Source organism: Tachysurus vachellii, chromosome 10, assembly GCF_030014155.1.
Source record: "Tachysurus vachellii isolate PV-2020 chromosome 10, HZAU_Pvac_v1, whole genome shotgun sequence".
Lineage (NCBI taxonomy): Eukaryota > Metazoa > Chordata > Actinopteri > Siluriformes > Bagridae > Tachysurus > Tachysurus vachellii.
In genome coordinates this window covers 14,645,681-14,666,302 of record NC_083469.1, presented here as the reverse complement: position 1 = coordinate 14,666,302, position 20,622 = coordinate 14,645,681, and the positions used below count along the sequence as shown (strand labels likewise).

At 37.6% G+C, this 20,622-nt stretch overlaps 3 protein-coding genes across 6 annotated transcripts in view; all 3 read right to left on the bottom strand.

Moving 5' to 3' along the window:
* The window catches only part of col12a1a (collagen, type XII, alpha 1a), a 50,919-nt gene extending 44,234 nt beyond the window's left edge, over window positions 1–6,685 (bottom strand). For 3 of the 4 annotated variants that reach the window (XM_060879747.1, XM_060879750.1, XM_060879748.1), the window contains exons 1-7: window positions 6,537–6,685; window positions 4,881–4,994; window positions 1,645–1,761; window positions 1,412–1,552; window positions 1,206–1,259; window positions 360–623; window positions 37–201 (exon numbers count right to left, since the gene is read on the bottom strand). In XM_060879747.1, coding sequence (XP_060735730.1) covers window positions 37–201; window positions 360–623; window positions 1,206–1,259; window positions 1,412–1,552; window positions 1,645–1,761; window positions 4,881–4,950 — 811 coding nt within the window. In that variant the 5' untranslated portion in view covers window positions 4,951–4,994; window positions 6,537–6,685. The remainder of the gene's footprint in view (window positions 1–36; window positions 202–359; window positions 624–1,205; window positions 1,260–1,411; window positions 1,553–1,644; window positions 1,762–4,880; window positions 4,995–6,536) is intronic. The other variant, XM_060879751.1, reaches the window with a different exon arrangement.
* A 547-nt stretch (window positions 6,686–7,232) lies between these two features.
* On the bottom strand, window positions 7,233–10,532 carry LOC132852732 (cytochrome c oxidase subunit 7A2, mitochondrial). The gene is made up of 4 exons (XM_060880123.1): window positions 10,418–10,532; window positions 9,656–9,745; window positions 7,557–7,641; window positions 7,233–7,413 (listed from the first exon to the last, which is right to left on the bottom strand). Exons 1-4 carry the CDS (start codon window positions 10,433–10,435, stop codon window positions 7,355–7,357), a joined length of 252 nt encoding a protein of 83 aa, XP_060736106.1. The 5' UTR covers window positions 10,436–10,532; the 3' UTR covers window positions 7,233–7,354.
* Window positions 10,533–15,228: 4,696 nt separating this feature from the next.
* On the bottom strand, window positions 15,229–20,071 carry tmem30aa (transmembrane protein 30Aa). The gene is made up of 7 exons (XM_060879746.1): window positions 19,639–20,071; window positions 19,219–19,332; window positions 18,230–18,337; window positions 18,048–18,135; window positions 17,799–17,939; window positions 16,960–17,172; window positions 15,229–16,112 (listed from the first exon to the last, which is right to left on the bottom strand). Exons 1-7 carry the CDS (start codon window positions 19,882–19,884, stop codon window positions 15,919–15,921), a joined length of 1,104 nt encoding a protein of 367 aa, XP_060735729.1. The 5' UTR covers window positions 19,885–20,071; the 3' UTR covers window positions 15,229–15,918.
* Window positions 20,072–20,622: the final 551 nt, after the last annotated feature.

Here is a 20,622-nt window from a genome sequence, read left to right as displayed (position 1 = left end):
TAATATTCTGATAGCATTATGAAGTGTCAGACATACCCAAGAGAAAAACTTCAGCTCCAATGTTTCGCAATCTTCTGGCATACTCATCGACTGGGTCTTGCGATTTTCCATCTGTGACAATGATGGCCACTTTGGGGAAACTTTTCCTGGCTCCAGCCGCTTCAGCGAAAGTGTTTTTCACCAGATAGTCAATAGCTTCACCTGGTATAGAAATTAAATTATTTGCCCATACCAATGTTAAAGAGGAGCTCATTATGAAAAATATCATTTGTAAAATGCAATTTCATGTTATATATTTGGTTATTTATAACATATGACATATTCAGCTATATCATATATCTTGTGCTCATATAACACACCTGTCATGGTGTTTCCCCCTTTGTACGGCAGGTTTCTGATAGCCTGGAGGAGTTCTGCCCGTTTAAAATACTGGTTCAAATTGAATTCAGTTCTGGTGTCTGTGCTGTACTGCACCACAGCCACCCTAGTCTTGTCCTCCCCGATGTCAAAGGCTCCTGCAACAGCTCCTATGAAATTCCGGATGTATTTGAAGTTTTCCCTTCCAACACTCCAGGAGCCATCCACCAGGAAAACCAAATCTGCTATAGCACTCTTTGAGCACTCTGGAGTTGGGAGAGAACAAATAGATATTGTACAACACACTTAATAAAAAAGCCTCTTTTAGGCATGCATCATTTAAAACTCTCATGTCCAAGCGAGATTTGAGTGTGTCAGTGGAATTAACCATTCATAAGCAAATCAATACTCATAAATTGTGTATGTCCTGGAAAATGCCAACAAAATCCCTACATGTATGTTTATCCCAACTGAGATTTTGTTTTAGCAACAACTTGCCTTTCTAATTGATGAATCTAAACCCAACCGGATATGTGGTGAATGGTTCTATTGAAAAAAATCAGTATGAGTCATTATTATGTATGCTGATGTCAATCCTCTGGGCTCTCTTTTAGCCCACATGACACAGCTGTCTATGAAACAAAAAGTTTTAAAAGTGTTAATAAAAATATTTGAGTTCTATTAGGCAAGCAGATATATGGATCCAACCCAACAAACTCAACATTCATGTGGTTGTTAGGTTAGAATGACCTCACAGTTTAATATCCATTAGGTACAAAGTGGAAAAACTTTGCCTAAATGCCTTAAGGTCTGAGATCAGATGTAGCCATGAATGTAGACAAACTTACTAGTGGTCTCCATGACTGGTTTCCTTGCAGTCCCGCTTGTGTTACTGGATTGAACTGAAACAGAAAATAAAGGCGGTGTTAGTGTTGAAATCACACACTTTCTCAGGAATCATTTTAGTTTATATCAAACTCTCCATTATTATAACCTTTAAGTTTTGTTGGCACAAATAAGAAAAATCTGACAAAATTATAGTTTTGATGCTTACTTGTTAATTGGCCAAATATGGGAATGCTTTCATCTATACCATCGTAGGAGCTGATTGACACAGAGTAATCTACATCTGGTGTAAGGTTTGTAATATTTGTGCTAGTGGCTGTGGCAGGAAGAGTGAAGTCTCTCAAGTCATCTGAAAAAGGAAAGAAAAGAAATAAATGTAAAATAGTAGACAAAATCAAATGGCCCATCACTATGGGAAAGGATGGAGGACTGATCACTTACCTATGTCTGATGTGATTTGTATTTTGTAGCTTTCTATTTGAGAAAATGACCTTCGCCATGACATTAGCACTGTGTTTTCATTTAGGATTTTAAATTTCAAGTCCGAGGGAGGCTCCACTGCAAATATAAATATTATATGTTAGCACCAACATCAAGCAACACTAAAGGTAATGTTAATTAAAATGCGAGATATATAGAGAGTAAATGTTCATGAGAAGAATCTCAACAACCCCAACAACAAACACTTCCAGGCTGAAGTTGATTTGTTCACTGTTGGGCAGGACGACAAAACTGATAGTAGTGTTGGTGACAAAAAAGGCAACATGACAACAAAGAGAAAGGTGAGTGAAGCCATTTTTTAGCAAAATGGCCTTTGCTTGAGTTGCCCAACCTGGAAACCTTTGGTCAGCAGTTCAAGCAGGAAGCCTAAACACACTTCATTCTAAACAGTTCATTAACCAAACCCCAGTGCAGACATTGAGTGGACCATCCAGTACATGCTGTGTGCAATCAATACCAGGCATGCCCCTTTATCCACCACTACACTCTAATCCAACTCGTAAGAACACAACACTTTCATCCAAGATATTGATTATACAATGGAGTTCATGTTGTTTAATCAGGCCAAGGGGGTTCTTTCAGAAATAAGAACCGTATGTTATATATACAATGAATGTATATATACATATTTCAACAAGGCTTATGTAAACATTAACATACAGTACAGTGCATCAATCCAGTATATCATCCATTGCAAACCATTAAAAAGAATACACAATTTGTCAAGAGACTCTTGTGTACTTCCTTTTCATCAAGCATTTTATACACAAGACAGCATGAGGTGATGAGATAATGCATAAATGCTCACATGGAGAGTACAGAGGAGGGTGTACATCATAAAAATGAAATCAAAAATAATAAATAGCCAATCTATACTATAAAAATATCTTTATTTTTATAATTGTTTTTTAAAAAAGAAAATAAAGAAAGCACTGCTCACATGTCTGGATCTCATGGAGTCATTCTCAAGTATGTAAGAAAGTTGTTGAGGAACAACTTGGTGATTTGGACAAAAGTTTCCGTGTACATGAGGGACCGCACGTACAGAAACCATAATAAATTTCAAAATGACATATTTCCACAGATGATCTTTACATGAAGTTGATGCTAGTGTTTTCCGAAGAAAAGTATTCTAACAGATGTATAGCAGCAGTCTAACATCCAAGATCAAATCTGTATGGAAGCTAGACATGCTTATGTTTGGCATAACATCCTGTGTAATGGAAGGAATGGCAAGAGAAAGAGATAAACTAAAAATACTAAAGGAAAACATAATATAATATGTGGGATGTAGAAATAGCTATTTGGCAATAAACAAATTTGACATTTACTGGGGCATTGGGACTTCTCTACATCTGTCTGGTGTGTGAATAACTTAATTAGTGACCATGTCTGCTTTATCCTGAATCAGTGCTTATTCTTTATGTAATGGTTACCTCTCCATGAAGAGGATATTCTGAGTTCCATGCAAAGACAACAATTGTTTGGTAGCAGGATAGGAGCATGCATTGAAAGGTGGGCAGTTGGTGCATGGAATCCCACAATATCATTGTAAAATACATGGTGGGGAAAGCCAGAGGTCACAAAACATCAAGTGCACAGGCAGACGACAACAAAACACAACCTAAGCAACAAACTTAAGATCATGGAGGCTGCTGGAAAGGTGGCTCACCAACCTGGTGCCTCAGCCTCAAGAGGCCTGAGCAGATTCCCCTCGTGTCCGAACAGGCCCCATCTCCAAATCATGAGTCTTCACTCATTCTCATAAATCAAGCCGAGTATTCTTGCATGAGGCGTCAAAAGCATAATACTAAAGTCTAAACTAAGATGGTTGACACACTTAAAGGAAAGAGGCTCATTGCACTTTAATAGATGTCAGCATAAAATGATGAATCTAAGTGAGGTTTCTGCAATCTAAACGGAAAAGAAGTCCCGTCGGTAGCACACCGCTGCCATTCCTTAGGGAGCGTCTGGTCTGTGGAAATAACCTCAACCCGGCACTCCGTTCTTTTTGGCTTGTACCCATTGCCAGGCAGCTCGGAAAAGAAGCTTGAGTCTTCATAAGAAGTCAGCCAGACGCCAAAGTAATTCCACAACATGTGCTGACATTAAACGTTACTGCAAATTAACTTTCCATATGTATTGCAACTCAGCATGTTTTTTTTTTTTTTTTGAAAATTGCCACAAAAAGCCTAAAAAAGAGTCTTTGTCTTTGCTCTCTGAGGACTAATTTGGCCTTCTCCACTTACATCTTTCCACTCTGTGTCAGAAGATCTACTGGAGAAGATATTTGATGCCTTCACTGAAAGGTTTTCAAAGAAAAAATAAAAACTTTCCATTCCGAGTAATAAATAAACTTCATTTTATCATTTTCCTGAAAATCATGTTATAATTGTACCCACAAACAATTTCTGTAGAGATAAATGATGCTATGCATTACACATCTTTCTAACTTCAAGTTAAACAGTGAACACTCTTTATTAGATGCAGCTGATGGTGCTGTAAATATTTTCACTTCATTAAATAATTACAGATGTCTATGGTGAAATATGTGGAAGCCATTTTTATTAGTAATTTTTCCATCTTTCTAAACTTTTGTGAAATGCAATCCTTTTGAACTGCCAGAAGCAGCTAGCCCAGACTATTCCACTAACTCATTAGACAAGAATTGACTTGTATATGGAGATTATTTGTCTGACCAAAGTGATGACTTCACGTGCACGGTATTTCTTTAAAAACATGCCGGACGGTATGACGTGTACCAAATCAAAGATTTTTGTTTATGTACAAATTTGCAACATTTACTTATATCAAATTTTAGCTAGCTGATTTTTGGCTATTGTTTATTTTATGTAACTAAAATTGAGCTACACGTATTAGGAAAACTGGGAAGGAAATAATGACAAGCTCTGTATCATCATATTCATCTTACATAGCTCTGTCAGGGCTTGGATAAAAATGATTTATTTTGTACATATCAATAATACATGAGTATATTTCAATACAGCAATGAAGAAATGCACAAGTGGCCAAGGAGAAACAAAAGAGAGGGAAAGGAAAGTTCTCTGAAACATGAAAAGAATTTTAAAAAAGTTAAAAACTGAGAAACAGGAGAGAGAAGTAGAAAGAAAATGGAAGGTAAAAGAAGAGAAAATGCTGTGATGGGGTAACCATACCTTGAGCCTCCGTTACATTCAGTAATATTGCTAGGAGGGCAACAGTCGCCCACAACAACCTTCTCTTCATTTTTTTTTTTTTTTTTGCAGGGAGTCAGGAGCACATGAATTAATCTGCAAAGACAAAATTCCTATTCAGCTTAGAAAAGGAAATGGAATATTAAGACATTTCATGGAAAGTTACAAGAAAAAAAGACATTGACATCCTGAAGCTACATTAACTGTAGATCCAGAGCTTTGCAAAGGGACAAGCAATTTCCAAACAGGAAATATGGAAAAACATTTAGAAATAAAAATGCAGAGTACCATCCATGTCAGCTATGAGTGGAAATAAGCAGCAGGAGTCACACCATTTTTTCCAGCTGAGGGCCAGATGAAAAAAAAAAGGTTTCTCTGGGATTCAGCAGTTCCCCATTACATGGGCGCTAACAATGTGGGAACAGTAGTGTCCAATAAATCCATGATTAGATGGCGTTACCAACACATAATGTGTAAAATGGAAATGGGGTTAAAGAGGTGGGTTTTTTATTTTGTTTTAATGCATAATTTGTTTACAGTTGTTTCAATTTTAATCAGTAGCTAAAGCAGTTACCAATTGCTTTGTCTGAAAGGAAAGACAGGCATTTTGAAAGGAAAGCATTCCTCTATAAAGACGTCTTACGTCTAAATAACCGTTAGAGCGTAATTATAACCATTATTCCTTACTGTAATTTTAATTTCCACCAAATCACAGCAGCAGAACACTTACTGCTCAACCAAGGGTGGGGACGCGCCACTCCTCTGAGCTCCCTCAGTCTAAACCCTGGTCAATAATACAAATAAAGAACAGAATAACAGGCCTGATCCACTGCGCTGTTTTGCTGCATTGCTTTTTTTTTTTAGCTGAATACTGTATTAGGTGAGTTACATACTTTTGCTTGTATAGTGCTTTGTAATAAATAGGTAATAAATGTTACAGCTATTCTTCTGTTTGTCCATCCAAGAGGCGTTTATTTAATAATATATATCATATATATTGAATCTAATAGATACTTTAAAAAGAGACAAGAGAAAACCAGAGTGCTGACTGGTGCGTTAAAGCCAGGTAGATTTATTTAAACATTATATAAAGTCTGGGCTTTAAATAATCGCTTAGGCTTTGAGCTTTCTCGCAGCTCCTCAGCGCCCCCTTGTGGATGTGAACAATAACTAAACGCTCACATCCTTTTAAGTTTAGGAAAGTTTTAGTAAACCGCACTGACCTGACCTGACCTCAACTAAACACTGGATTAAATACATACCAGTTCAGAATATTCGTTAAATCTTAATAAAACATTCCCCTAAACTTATATTTAGGGTTGAATGTTCAGGTCACACACAAAAAATATTAATAAAGTTCCATTAACACGAAATAACAAAAAAAAAGTACATGAACAAGGCAAACACAAACAATAACATCAGGTCGAACCATAAACACACAGACTAAACACCTGCACCTGAACTCAGCTTCATTCGTGTTTATTTATTGATTAAAACTCATTCTACGTTTTCTAAACGTGTTAATTACATTAACCAGGACATTTTTTGTCGAACGGTGAAGTAAGCGTTGTTAATTGATAGAGGACGTGACAGATAAAGTCAGTGAAACGGATTAAAACAATAAAAATCTTATTTTACCTGCTGATGTGAAGCTGGGAGTAATGAGCAGAAATTGTGCGCGCGCTCGCGCTGTGTCGCTTCTGTCCGCCGCGGTCTCGCGCACAACCACCTCTTTAAGGGAAGAAGCCTCTTTACAAGTGGGACGGAGTCTGAAAGCACAACCTGCTACTTAACACCGAGGGGTTGTTCCCAGCAGACTTTTTCCACCCGTAAACCCTTACGAAAGTCTTCAAGAATGACACCCCCCACTTTTTAAAGGCTTTCAGACACGCAAGACTTAGTGAAAATGTGGAGTAAAGTGAGCTAAAGGGAATTTTACTGTGTGTCTGGGCACCAACACTAACTGCCCTCAGCTACTAAATACGCCATCTGATATATCTAATGCTTTAGAACCTGAACCGTGTCGTTTTGTTTTTCATTTGCATTCAAAAATGTTCCCAGTGAAAGTGTGCTTGTTTAAGTTCCCATGATGATGATGATCACACACACACACACACACACACACACACACACACACACACACTGGGTGAAATTTCTATTAAACCTCAGCCTTCTGCTTCAGGACATTTACAAATAGAGTCCTCTAGAGGAGAGTTTGTGCATATTCTTTTTTATTCAACACAAATATACAAGAGTCTGTGCTTGTCGAATGATGTTTGATTTCATTCTGATGTCACTTGTGTGATGAAAGCATTATGAAGGCATCCGAAACACTTTGCAGGTAGAATGAATTGTTTATTAGATATTAGCTATCCACAGAACAAGGAATAAATATTGTTGCTGTGCACACGGAAAGTTTTATAAAACAGAAAATTGAACACGTAGATGAAGGAACTTTATTCATTCTTCTTGGGCATCGCTGCTCGAAACAACTCGTATACGACATATCCGGTTCCTGTAGAAAGAAAACGCGTCGTAATTGAATCGCTCATTCATTCTGAAAGCGTTTAGACACATATCGTCTCATCGTGGGGTCTTTATAAGACACCCTACTATCGTTAGAAACAGTGATAAGCATTTAATAATTCAAAAGCTCACCAAAGACTGTGAGGGCCATTGTTGCAGAGAAGAGAAGGGAATCCTTGGTGCCCCCCTTCAAGTGAACAGGCAAGCCATTGTCCTCCTACAAAAACCAAATGGTGTTTATGATCTCACACTGCACTGGTATGCTTCACAGACTTAATGACCACCGTTGTGTGTGCGCACGGTGGCATGCAGGCAATGAGAAGCTTCTTTATAACTGCTATAATTACAGGAAATTAGACAAAGATGTTGATCTAGTATTGCTTTCATTTCTGACACCTAACAATTACCAAATACATAAGGGTGTGCTGTAATGTTCTGTGAATGCATGTATATTGGTTGCACTGAAATCCCCAAGCATTAGATTCTGTCTTAGTTCTCTGTAGCACGTACTAATCAGAAAGGAATAATTACACAATAGCTAGTTCTCAGCCCTTTTAGATCTGGCCACAGGAAAGCAGGGTGTGTCAGCATCTAAAATGACATTACTGCAGTCGCAGAGTAGTAAGTGAAGCTTTTGGCCGTTTAATCTGCCACTCACATCACATCGCATGCAATGATTAGTAGAAACGGCTCATACTAGACACAAAGCCCCTACAAGCAATTTACAGATATACTGTGAATACTTATCTGAACTCCTACAGAAAAAAAACATAAAAAAAAAAAATCAATCCAAATACAAAAAATATCAGTCCAAAAATGTGAAGTTTATCAGCAACATTATGTTATAAAATATTTACACTGTATACAATAACTGGAGACTACAAATGATTACAAACAGAATTATTATATAGAGTTTATAGATTGGTGCATACATTAAAAGGATGAGAGTAGAAAAAATGAGACTCTTCAGCAAACATATTCTTTAAGAAGTACAACTTCCAAAATCAATCATTAGCTCTATTAACCAATCGCTGCCATACAATGTCAGTGTGTCTCCTACACATCCAATACCCCAGGGGTGTCCAGTGTTATCCAGAAAGGTTTCCATTCCACCCAAGCAGAAGCCACAACTGAGTCCACCGAAACCAAAAACCAACTAATTGTTGAATCAGGTGGGATCAGATGTGGCTCCTTGTTGAAAACCTGCACTCACGCTGACATTATGTGGATAAGACTGTACACACCTGCTCGACCCTGTTCACTGTACGATGAACATTATCTGTCATTCTGTAGTAGTGTCCGTAACCACAGTGGAGAATATTGTGTGAATGCACCCTGATATGTAGCATAAAATATGATGTTCGGTTACAAAATGGCAGTAATTCACTGCACAGATATGTTTTGGTCTTAGTAGAATTTCACAAAGAAAGATTGTGATCAAACCTCGGAAAAAAAAATAGTTTCCCACCGCCATAAAACATCTATTAATGATGCAGAATAATAATAATAATAATAATAATAATAATCAAAATAATAGTTGATCAAGAAACAAAAGATGCAGGCCTGATTACATTCGGGCCCAATAAAGGACTAAATACTTCCTGTAATTACAGAGGAGAATTTAACAGACACCTCAAACATGGAAAAAAAAAAAGATTACGCACAGGAGATCGAAGTGTATAAGTGTCGGCATCACTGAACAGCAAGATCAGCATCCAGGAATGTGGTGACAGCCTGACAAATGCACTAAACGCTCTCTTTTACACACTCCTAAAAAACCCTTAATCAATGTAAATGTGAAAATTGTAAAAGTCAGCAACATATGCAGTTGGGATTATTCTGATATTTTGGATAGGGCTCAAGAACGCTTCAATGGGTGCTTGGAACTAATATATCAACATTTATGCATCAAATGCAGAGATACACAAAAGTCATTCCTGTATGAAAACTTACTGTCCAACTTTGAGAGACTCAAACGGCAAGAGTAAGAGGCACACGCTAAATACACAGATGGCAATGATAAGTAAAAAGAATGATATTTTAGGAACAGTTGGTATGCTGAGGTGAGGAAACATCTAGAATCTGGCAGCACTGTAGAGTCAATAATCCTCTCTGTCTAAATTTCATTTAATATACATCTAATATTCACGTTGATTATCAGCTGCATTGATCACAGTACTGCTTGAAGAAATACTGAAAGAAAAGTCTTAACTTGACCACCCAACACTCACCTGAAACATTTTCTGCTTGGCAGCGACTTTGTTTTCAACCTGCCTGCAGGCGCTGTTAGAAAAAGGTCGAGCAGCAACCTGCCTTAGAGTCTAAACAACATTAATCATGAATCAGATAATTAGACAAAAAAGATCAGATCACATCAGATAGACACAAAGAATCAAAAGTCAGTTCAGATCCATGACTATTCCTGGCAACAGTGAATTCTCGTACTAGCTAATAAGTGTTATAACTAACAAATAAATGCTGTCTTCATATCCAAGTAAAGCCACTTAATAACAGTCAGGTGTAATACTATCATAGGAATCATTTATTAATTAAACTACATGGCTCACAAATGACAAGACTTCTTATACAGATGCATTACATAAAAAGTATTATTATTATTATTATTATTATTATTATTATTATTATTATTATTATTAGCAATTTTATTCTTATTGTTCTCATTTGTTATGATGATGATAATAATAATAATAATAATAATAATAATAATAATAATAATAATAATAACAAAAACAACAACACCAATAATGACTATTATTATTATTATTATTATTATTATTATTATTATTATTATTATACTGTATAACCCCAGACTGAACCACAGGTCAACATTAACTTGTAGTTAGCTAGTTAGCTACTTTAGCAATTAGCACTGAAGCTGCAGTAATTTCTCATCTCAGACAGTATATAACAGAGTAGTTCCGTCACCTATAAAGACAAATAAACAGATAATATTCTCCCATAGCAACACTTACCCTTATGTGCTTAAACATGATTAAACGCTGTAAACACAACCAAGCTAGCACCACAAGGACACTTCAAAATAGCTTCCGGTTATATCCCAGGATTCTTAGCGAATATATGAGAACCTGTTTCCGGAGTGTTTATGTCAATATCGCCGCCTAGTGGATACAAGTGTGAGTGCAGGCTGAGCAGGCTGAGCTAGTTAATATAATATATTTTAGCATTTAAAACTAGAGGTGAACTTTTTATTCACACAACTCCTTTTTAAAGTTAGTTTTAAATAAAACTGCTTCATTGGTACATTGATTTAGCACTGATTATTTTAGAGGCAATATGACGTATTGGTTTATCTTAAAGTCAAGAATTCAAATGAGTTGAAAGAATTAGTTTGTTTTTCCAGCAACATTCAAAACCTGTCATAGACACTGCTCACAAATAGAAACTACCACCACCGTAACCATACTGGTGTTGATTCAAACTTTTTAATCATAGAGTGGGAAAATATGCAAAAATGCTATTTGTGGACTACAGTTCAGCGTTTAACACCATAATTCCCTCCACGCTCACTTCTAAGTTGGAGGTCCTGGGTCTCAGCCTGCCACTGTGTCAATTGATCTCCAACTTCTTGACAGACAGACCACAAGCCGTACGAGTGGGCAAACACACCTCATCCACCCTCACCCTCAGCACTGGAGCTCCCCAGGGTTGTGTTCTGAGCCCCCTGCTGTACTCACTGTACACTTATGACTGTGTTGCCACTTCCAACTCCACCACCATCATCAAGTTTGCTGGCGACACTGTTGTGGTGGGCCTGATCTCCAACAACGACGAGACGACCTACCTACAGGAGACTAAAAACCTGGCGAAATGGTGCCAGGAGAACAATCTTCTCCTGAACATCAGCAAGACTAAGGAGTTGATAGTGGACTTCATACCACGGTCATACCACGCTTCTGCTCCTTGAAAGCAAACACAGCGAGAATGAGGAGAAGCTTCTTCCCGCAGGCCATTCTGAGTTTAAAGCAGGAAACACCCCGGATCTGGATCTAGCACTGGACCTCTCTCCTTCACTGTTTTTCTGCACACCTTTTTTGCACTGACACTTTAACTCTGGACTTGCACAGCACAGTACCACTTTATACATTTTATACACACACCATACTGCACATGGACACTTTAAGGACAATAATTAAAAACCATACACATTTATGTATATTTATGTATATGTATATACATTATTTTCACTTATATTTTCATATTTTATATCGCTTCCTTTTATATAGTTTATACTTTTTTATTTTTTTATTTTTTTACTTTGTTATATTTTTATCCCAAATTGCATTCCTTATGTTTGAATACCGGACAGATGCAAAAAGCATTTCACTGCATGTCGTACTCTGTATGTACTGTATGTGTATGTGACAAAATTTGATTTAATTTAATTTGATTTGATTTGGATAAGAAGCCCAAATAATTTTCACGTCGCCAGAGTAGATCAATTTTTTTTTAAAATAGCACCAAATGTGATGTCTAGAAAATCCACACAAGATGGATTCTTTTTAAGGTTGTGATAGTGGTACCGTATTAAATCTGAGATTATGACAACATTAACACTGCAGGATTATTCACAGGCTCCAGCACAGTTTTAGCAATGTCCTTAAAACCTGACACCTGATACAACTCACTAATTAACTGCCAGTTTTACTAGGAGTGGTTGAGCATGAAAATCACTGGAGTCGAATAGTCCTGATGACGCTCGGCCCTGCAAAAGTCTACAAACACAGACATCATCCTTTACATACATTCTTGACAAGTGTGCAAATGCATGTGTGGTGTATATCCGTTAAAAGGAACAGGCCTGATTCTTGGAAAAATCAAACAGTTAGATGTCATAGATGTCTCATTGTGCAAGGGCTCACTGAACTCAGGTAAAACACTCACAGCACATTTTCGAACAATGTATTAAACAGCAGTCAACACCACCATCATTAAAACATTCATTATAGCCTAAAATCTTCTAATACATAATCTTTTTAGTAGGAACATGCTTGTCATTTTGTAGGACAATTTAACTGCAGCAACTAGATTCTCTGACTATAATATAGATAGCCTTTATAACACTAATAATACTTTATCAAACTATTTTAACACGTATGTTAATATCGTGTATCACACGTTATATCATGTATGCAGTGGGGGGCACGGTGGCTTAGTGGTTAGCACGTTCGCCTCACACCTCCAGGGTTGGGGGTTCAATTCCCGCCTCCGCCTTGTGTGTGGAGTTTGCATGTTCTCCCCGTGTTTCGGGGGTTTCCTTCAGGTACTCCAGTTTCCTCCCCCGGGCCAAAGACATGCATGGTAGGTTGATTGGCATCTCAGGAAAATTGTCCGTAGTGTGTGAATGCGTGAGTGAATGAGAGTGTGTGTGTGCCCTGCAATGGGTTGGCACTCCGTCCAGGGTGTATCCTGCCTTGATGCCCGATGACACCTGAGATAGGCACAGGCTCCCCGTGACCTGAGGTAGTTCGGATAAGCGGTAGAAAATGAATGAATGAATGAATGTATGCAGTGCAAGTCTCAATAGCAATAGTTTCCTGACACATGAAACAAGAGGGGTGGGTTTTATTTTGCTTCTATTTATTAAGAGTTATTTAGAGTGTTCATAAATTATTTAGGCAACGCTTCAAGGATGCATCATATGCATGAGGCTAATTTTAGCATTTAAAATGTAATGCTTTTCCTAGAAGTGGAACTGCTGGTCAGTAAATTGTTTGCCAATAGCCTGTACTTTGACTGACCTCTGTGTAAAAAGGCTTTGCATGATTGGGTGCCTGAACAAACACACACAGGAGCACGCTAAAGCAAATGTGCATCCTTGTATTTATCTATTTGTCTATACAGAATAGAGCAATGCTTTGTTTGCTTTCCCTGCAGCCATTGCTGTGTCACTGATAAGTAATTAGTCATAACTTCATTGCAGCATCATGTTATTACTAATTGGAAAATTAAAGTGTTTTATTTAAAATTAAAGTAATATTAAATTAAAAATTAAAGTGCTTTTTATATATTTAGATACTACATGAAAACATAGTCTTTATCTTCCTTACAAAAAGCAGTTTTTGAGTTTCACTAAATTACTAAAATGTCAGAATATGTTATCTAATATAAAATATACACCTGATCCACAGTATCCCAGTCCATGACATCTACCACATCATCAGATGTAAGACAGATGGTCTACTCAGATATCTGAGCCTCACACAAACAAATAAGCAAAAGTTTTACACTTAAAAAAAACGAACTTTGGTGGAAGATATGATGATGATGCTTTGAAATGGTCCTCCAGGACAACATCTCCTAAAGAACGACATATAGTTCCAAGTGTCTTTACTATTTCAGCTTGAAATTTATCCTGGACCATGTTTCAAGGGATTCTCCAGAAATGTGACACGTAGAGTTACACAAGTCAGAAATACCAGGAACCTATGACTTAATGAAAAGGTCAACATATTTGACGCAGATGACTGAATAGTAACATGAGACTCTTGGTGATTCTGCACAGTAACAGAGACAGCATTGTCCAGTTTGGACTGCAGTCTCTGGTCATGATCACCAAACTGGATTAACAGTATAATGTTAGTCTACACAGGAGAGAATGTCCATATGTCTCATAGACAGCTTTTAGACAATGAAAGATTTAGACTTCTTGTCTCATTTCATTTCACTTTCATTTGTTGACAGCGCACAACGATAGCCACTGTCACACAGCAGCTTAACACAAAGCAGGAAGTAAATTTGCATAGAGAATGAGTGAGCTAGTGAAAACAGTGGCAAGGAAAAATTTCTGGAAAAGACATGAGAAAGAAACTCGTCCTTCTCTGGGTGACAAATGGATAAGAAATCATTACTATTCTACAATTCCATCCATCTATCCATCCATCCTCTGTGCAGCTTATCCTACCCAGAGGGCTTGGGGAACAATGCAGGGGAAACAGGGTGCAAACCCATCAAAGGGCACAATAGCACAAACTCTCACACACTACAGACAATTTAGAGTTGCCAATCAGGCACAGACACACAATTTTTCACTGTGGGTGGAAATCCCTGAAGCTCGACAAGAACAGGCAAACTCTGTGCAAACAAACCCACAACGCTGAAGGGGCAACACAAACATGTTAACCACTAAGCCACCATGTTATTCATACAGATGTGGTATTCAGCTGGGAACATGCACCATTACAGTGCCATTAGAACCCAAAGCTACCACTATACCATAAAGTTGGATAGCAATCAGTTTTGCGATTCCTTTTATCCTGGAGCTCCATTATATACAGGTTCTAAGTGAAAGAGTTGGTTAGCATGGATTCGCCACATAAAAGAAGCAGTACAATTGGATAATTTGGGTTCCTTTTGTCTATTAAATTCTTTTTTTTTTGTCATGATGATCTGATTTGTATTACTTTTATTGTTTTTATGATGTTAGCTGCCAGTTTTGCATCATACACCTAATATAATCAAGACAACAAGGATCCTGTCTGCACATGAAATTCACTTGAACTCAGTTCAATTTTATTTATATAGTGCTTTTAAACAATGGATATTGTCTTAAAACAGCTTTACAAAAATATAAAATTGTAATTTATATTTGGCCCTAATGAGAAAGCCAGATACAACAGTGGCAAGGAAAAACTCCCTGAGATTTCATGAGGGAAAAAAACAATTGCAAGTTATTATATGGTGCTCCAGGTTGTCACTATCAGTCACAAAGTTCCATTGGATAATTTAAATAATTAGTAAAATTGATTTACGGGGGGAAACACAATTCAAGAAATAAAATATATTTATTTGCAGACAGCAGGTAAGTCTACAGTATCTCTTTGGTCAACGTAGAGAGAGGTACAGCATAGTCCCAAACAAGGGCAGAAGATCCAAGCAGCACTCATGTCTCATAAACTAAGCAATAATATTTAAATGATTAACAATGCAGACATAACATTTACAAATGTGCATGCTTCCCAGAAGTGGACACTGTTTATAATAGTCTGTAATCTGTTAACATATCAGAACTCTTTAGTAACAGTCTTTCAGTTCTGAAATATCTGACAAATTAATTGGAAACCAAGTTTAGCATTTCCTTTCATGACTCCATTAACACTGCACTGTGCTGATTCATATTACATATCTACTACAAATGCCTCAACTTCATTTTGCAGTGTTACCAGATCTCAAGGTTCCTTCACTCTAGTGCTCAACCAGTGCATCATATTATTTAAAATCTGAACAAAATGTTAATAAGAAATATTACTGAAACAAGCCCTTCATGTACAATACATAAATACTCAAAACACAGAGCAGAGACACAAAAATATCAGAAATAGGACAAGGAAATAAGACACTGTGTATGCACACAGGATGAAAGTCTTGGATGATAACAGCAAGATGCAGACGGTACAGGAGTGTTGTGCAAAAGTGTTATAAATACTCATAAATAAGCAGGTCTGAATATCAGTATCTAGTTGGAGATGTCAGCGTTGTTGTTGCGGTTGCCATATTTATAATGAATAACCACAAGCACCAGACCCAGGATGAAGCAGATGGTGCCCACAGTCATGTACGCAATGCCCAGGAATGGGTTCTTCCCACCCATCCAGCTGATGGTGCTGAGGACCATACGCTTGCGTCCATCAAAACTAACTACCGGGTAGTCTGAGTTCACATGGTTAAGGAATTATCGTGAATGTATTCTGCATGTTACACACTGGACTTTTCTAAAACCTTTTGTTTTGTGGAAATATAAAATTTTGCACAACCTGTTCTTCTTTTAATCTCAAGAATACACAATTATTTTAGTAACAGGAACATGCTCTTAAAGAGCACTTGTTTTCCACTGAGTCATAAACGAGACAAAACAAAACATTCAAGACAAATAACAAGGCATTTTGTTCACTGTAAAAATGCCTGATGCATCGAAATGTCAAACACATAATGGGCTAGAAGTTCACTCGGGGCTATTACATAATTCTGTATTATTTTGCAATAGTGCAAGCGCACATCACAGGTAGGACTGTTTAGATCCTACAGTACATTGAGACAGTAACATTAATATTTGTTGGGGTTTTTTGTCTTATGATAAAATCATCGTGTTGGGACGTTAGCTTCAGTGTTTGTTTCTATTAAAAGGTATTTTCTTGCCATGACAGTAGTTTATGTATCATAAAGCATACAACCTGAAACCTTCCCCAAGCTTACTAGTGTTCTTCCATAAATGATTAATTCTGATGACAAAGTCTTGGTTATAATGTGCAATTCTTTGTGCAGGCAGCCCATCAGTCATTTTGGTTTCATAATCATTTGCTACACTTGAAAAAGGGTACCATACACACACACACACATAAGCACACAAATAGGCACACACAGAAAGCAGACGGACAGACACACAGACAGGCAGGCACAGGACAGGCACACGGACAGGCAAGCAGAAACAGGTACACAGACAGGCGCACACACAGACAGGCGTGCACACAGACAAATAAACTTTATTAATGAAGGATACTGTAAGTAACTTCCAGGGTGTAATTCCCACGCGGAAGTGTTGGAGTCAAGCTGTCGCTATTCTTCTGGATGATGCGGTACAATTTCCTGAAGGTGGGGAGTGCAGCTGTTCTCATCCACACTATGAAGTCTTCGTTGATAAAGCCGTTATTTTCAGGGTCTTTGGGATCTAGCGCATAGGCAGGCTGGGGCCAGCTGAGAGGCTGGGCCGTACCTGTTAACAAACCAATTACATCACTCTTCAGCAACAGAACATAGCAGTAAAACATAGGGTTTAACTGAGCTTCAAGGACACTACCTTTAAGATGCTCTACAAACTTCTCAAAGCGTTTTACAGTTTTAAACTAGTTTTTAATTGCAAAAACTTCACTCAGAAGTATAAAGGGAAAAGTGTGAAATTGTGTATAAAGCAGCTCTACACCCCAATCCTGGTTATAGCTTTCAAGATGTTCATTTCTATTCCATCATTTAATTTAAATTTGAATTCATTACTTTGTGTCTTTTTATTTCACTTCTCTTTAGTAACAATTTCCTTGTTAGGGCCATCCGGAGCATATACTGGGAAAACTGGACATAACGAAAAGACACATCCTGGATGAAGTACACACACACCACACTACCCTTGGGGCAATTTCGAGATATATACATATATATATATATATATATATATATATATATATATATATATATATATATGTATATATATATATATATATAGTAGCATATTTTTATAAAAGTTAAGTGGCTTAATTATACCTATCCTATATCCTGTTTTATTGCTTCTAACAGTTTTTTCTTTTATTGTAATATTTCAACATCTATTAAAGAGTGTCTAAATACCTTCAAATGCTGCTGTTAGGTTGTCTCCTGCAGGGTTCCTGAATTTAACAAACTTGTCAGTCCACCAAGCAATGCCCTTCTTCATAAGAGGAATCCGAGTTTTATTCCCATTGTCTTGGATATAAAACAGCTCAAGCGTGTCTTAGAGTGGAACAACAGACAGGAAATTAATGTCTTGGTGTTGTACTTACACATACAATTATATATGTCAAAATGTATCAGTTCAAATGTAGTTTATAACCTTATTACCATTAAAAAGACTGTTGGCAATAGCACCACATGGTGCAATTGGCAGGTCATTATTTAAATTGTATGGCGTGCAGTCTTTGGTGGGACTCTGTTCAGACAGATTAACACATACAGATTAAAAATATCTTCACTCAAAAGATATTTAGAAACTAAAGTATTAATACCATCTTATAGTGACTTACAGTTAAGGCAGATGTCACTCCATTGAGCTGTCGGTCATCTCTTGACTTGACATAACGTCTGTGATTTTGATAGAAGTTCGACAGTCCATAGTACATGAACACATTGCCCTGAGAGAGGAGAATACAGTTCAATCTCTCTAAGTTTGATAAAAAATCATGTTTCACCCTTTCTACAATTTTTACTGTATATAATGCAGTTTAGTAAACATTCAATATGAAAACACTGCAGACATATTTGTACAAAAATTTACACTATTTTACTCCCATTTAAAAAGTGATGGATCAATCAAAATATGTTTGCTGTTTTAATATTGTATCCCTTTGTTTAGCACTCACAAGTGAAGAAATATTAAGAATGCTTATTACAAGGGTGAAAGAAAGTTTAGAGAGATGTTAAATTTGCCTGTCTAGGCAGATTCTGCCACTGAATGACTCATCCATGTGGACAATTTGGGTAAATTTGTTTTGTCCCTGAACCATTCCTTTAAGAATGCTTACACTCCTCTGGCAAAATATTACAGACTCCAAACTCTTTCGTGAATCGTATCCCAGGAGTCTGAGACGGGAATATGCCCTAGCCGGGAATGCCGGTCCATCATAGTTCTCTATGCAGTGTGTACATTCACTCACTCGTTCATTTCACATCTAAGGACGTTTCATCTTCGCCAATCACCCTACTGCCCAGGAACCCACAGAAACCCAGAGGAACCCCTAGGGAACCCAGAGAAAACCGGCACAGGTTTCCAGGATTGAACCCTAGAGTTCTGAAGTGGCATTGCTACCCACTGCAATACTGCATCACACAGCACAACCCTGGCCTGTATTCTACCACTGAATAATAAATGAAAACCAAGGCTGAGTGTTGTGTTAATGGTCAGACGTATAGATTACCCAAAATGGATCAGTGACCAAAAATATCCAGCTGTAAATAATAAACAGTTTAGAAAGTATCAAACCTCCATACCTGAGGATAAATGTCATCAGCTTACCTCAAATGACTCTTGGAGGGTGAAGGGGACAGAGCATTTGCATGTGTAGTTCAAACCCAAGGGCTGTGTGCAGATGAAGCACGGACTGCTTTGTTCGACACCAGTATAATCGATCTGAAACAAAGCACACAAAGCAAAACAAAAGCAAAACAAAAAAATCTATTAAAGTCTATTTATTTTTTATTATACATACACTTTAATAGTTTTTTTTATAGAATTTGAAATATACACCTGATTAATCAATACAGATAGTGTTCAAATAAAAAATCTTTTAAAACCCAAAACAAGCTTGAAGAATATCAAGTGCTCAAAAAAAAAAATCAAATAGAATTGAACAAGAAATTTAGTATAATATAAAATAGACTTGTTTATAGAATTTGAAATATACACCTGATATAAAAATGTAACTTTATTTATTACCTCGATCTCTTTGATTGTGTTGGACGTGACGAAGAGACCGATGCCGATGGGGATGAAGAGGAGACCGATGATGAAGAACGCAGGCAGCACGGTACCGGCTGTAAGGACCGGCTGCCAGGCTGGAAGACGCTGCTGTTTAAACGCCGTGTTCTCCGGTTTCTGGCTCTTCTCAGCATTCGACCCACCTGGAGCAGCGGATCCTGAACGGTGGCCGTCTTCCTCCTTCGCGCTGTAAGCGGACGCCATTACGACTGCGTTCACTAATAATAAGCTTTCTAAACGCAACAGATAGTAAAGAAACTTTTACTAACTGTAACAGAGGTGAGTTGTAACGCCTACGGACTGTCTAGAGCTAAACAGACGCACCGTAAAGTAACTAGCAGCGAAGGGTGAAGCTTTTCTCTACAGCTGTACGAAGCAGTAAGGAAGGAAGTGCTTGTAGCCAATAGTGTGTAAGATAGACCTGGCTACGTGAGAGGTGTAGAAGCGTTTAATAAACTAGCCACGCCCACATTCGCTCATTGACCGGGGATATGGTCATTAGGGAAGGTTCCAGCCTATATTATATTAGTGTGAGCTGGTACAAAGTATAGTGGGGGTTCAGTGGAAGTAAATCTCCCCCACACACCCTTCACATGCCGCTTTCAAGTTGTTAAAACCACCAAAAAGTAAAAAAGTTCTCGTCAGTAGTGGCATACGGAGGGATGTAGTAGCCTAGTGGTTAAGGTGTTGACTACTGACTGAAAGGTCATGGGTTCAAGTGCACCAAGCTACCACTGTTGGGCCCCTGAGTGAGGCCCTTAACCCTCGGTTGCTCAGGTGTATACAGTAAAATGTAAGCCACTCTGGATAAGGGTGTCCGCTAAATACCAGAAATTATAAACGTCCGACATTGGAAACAGAATCCTCTGTATCTTATGATGTGATAGAAACATAGACACAAGCAGCACCGGGCTTGCTTTATATGTTAAAAAACTATACAAC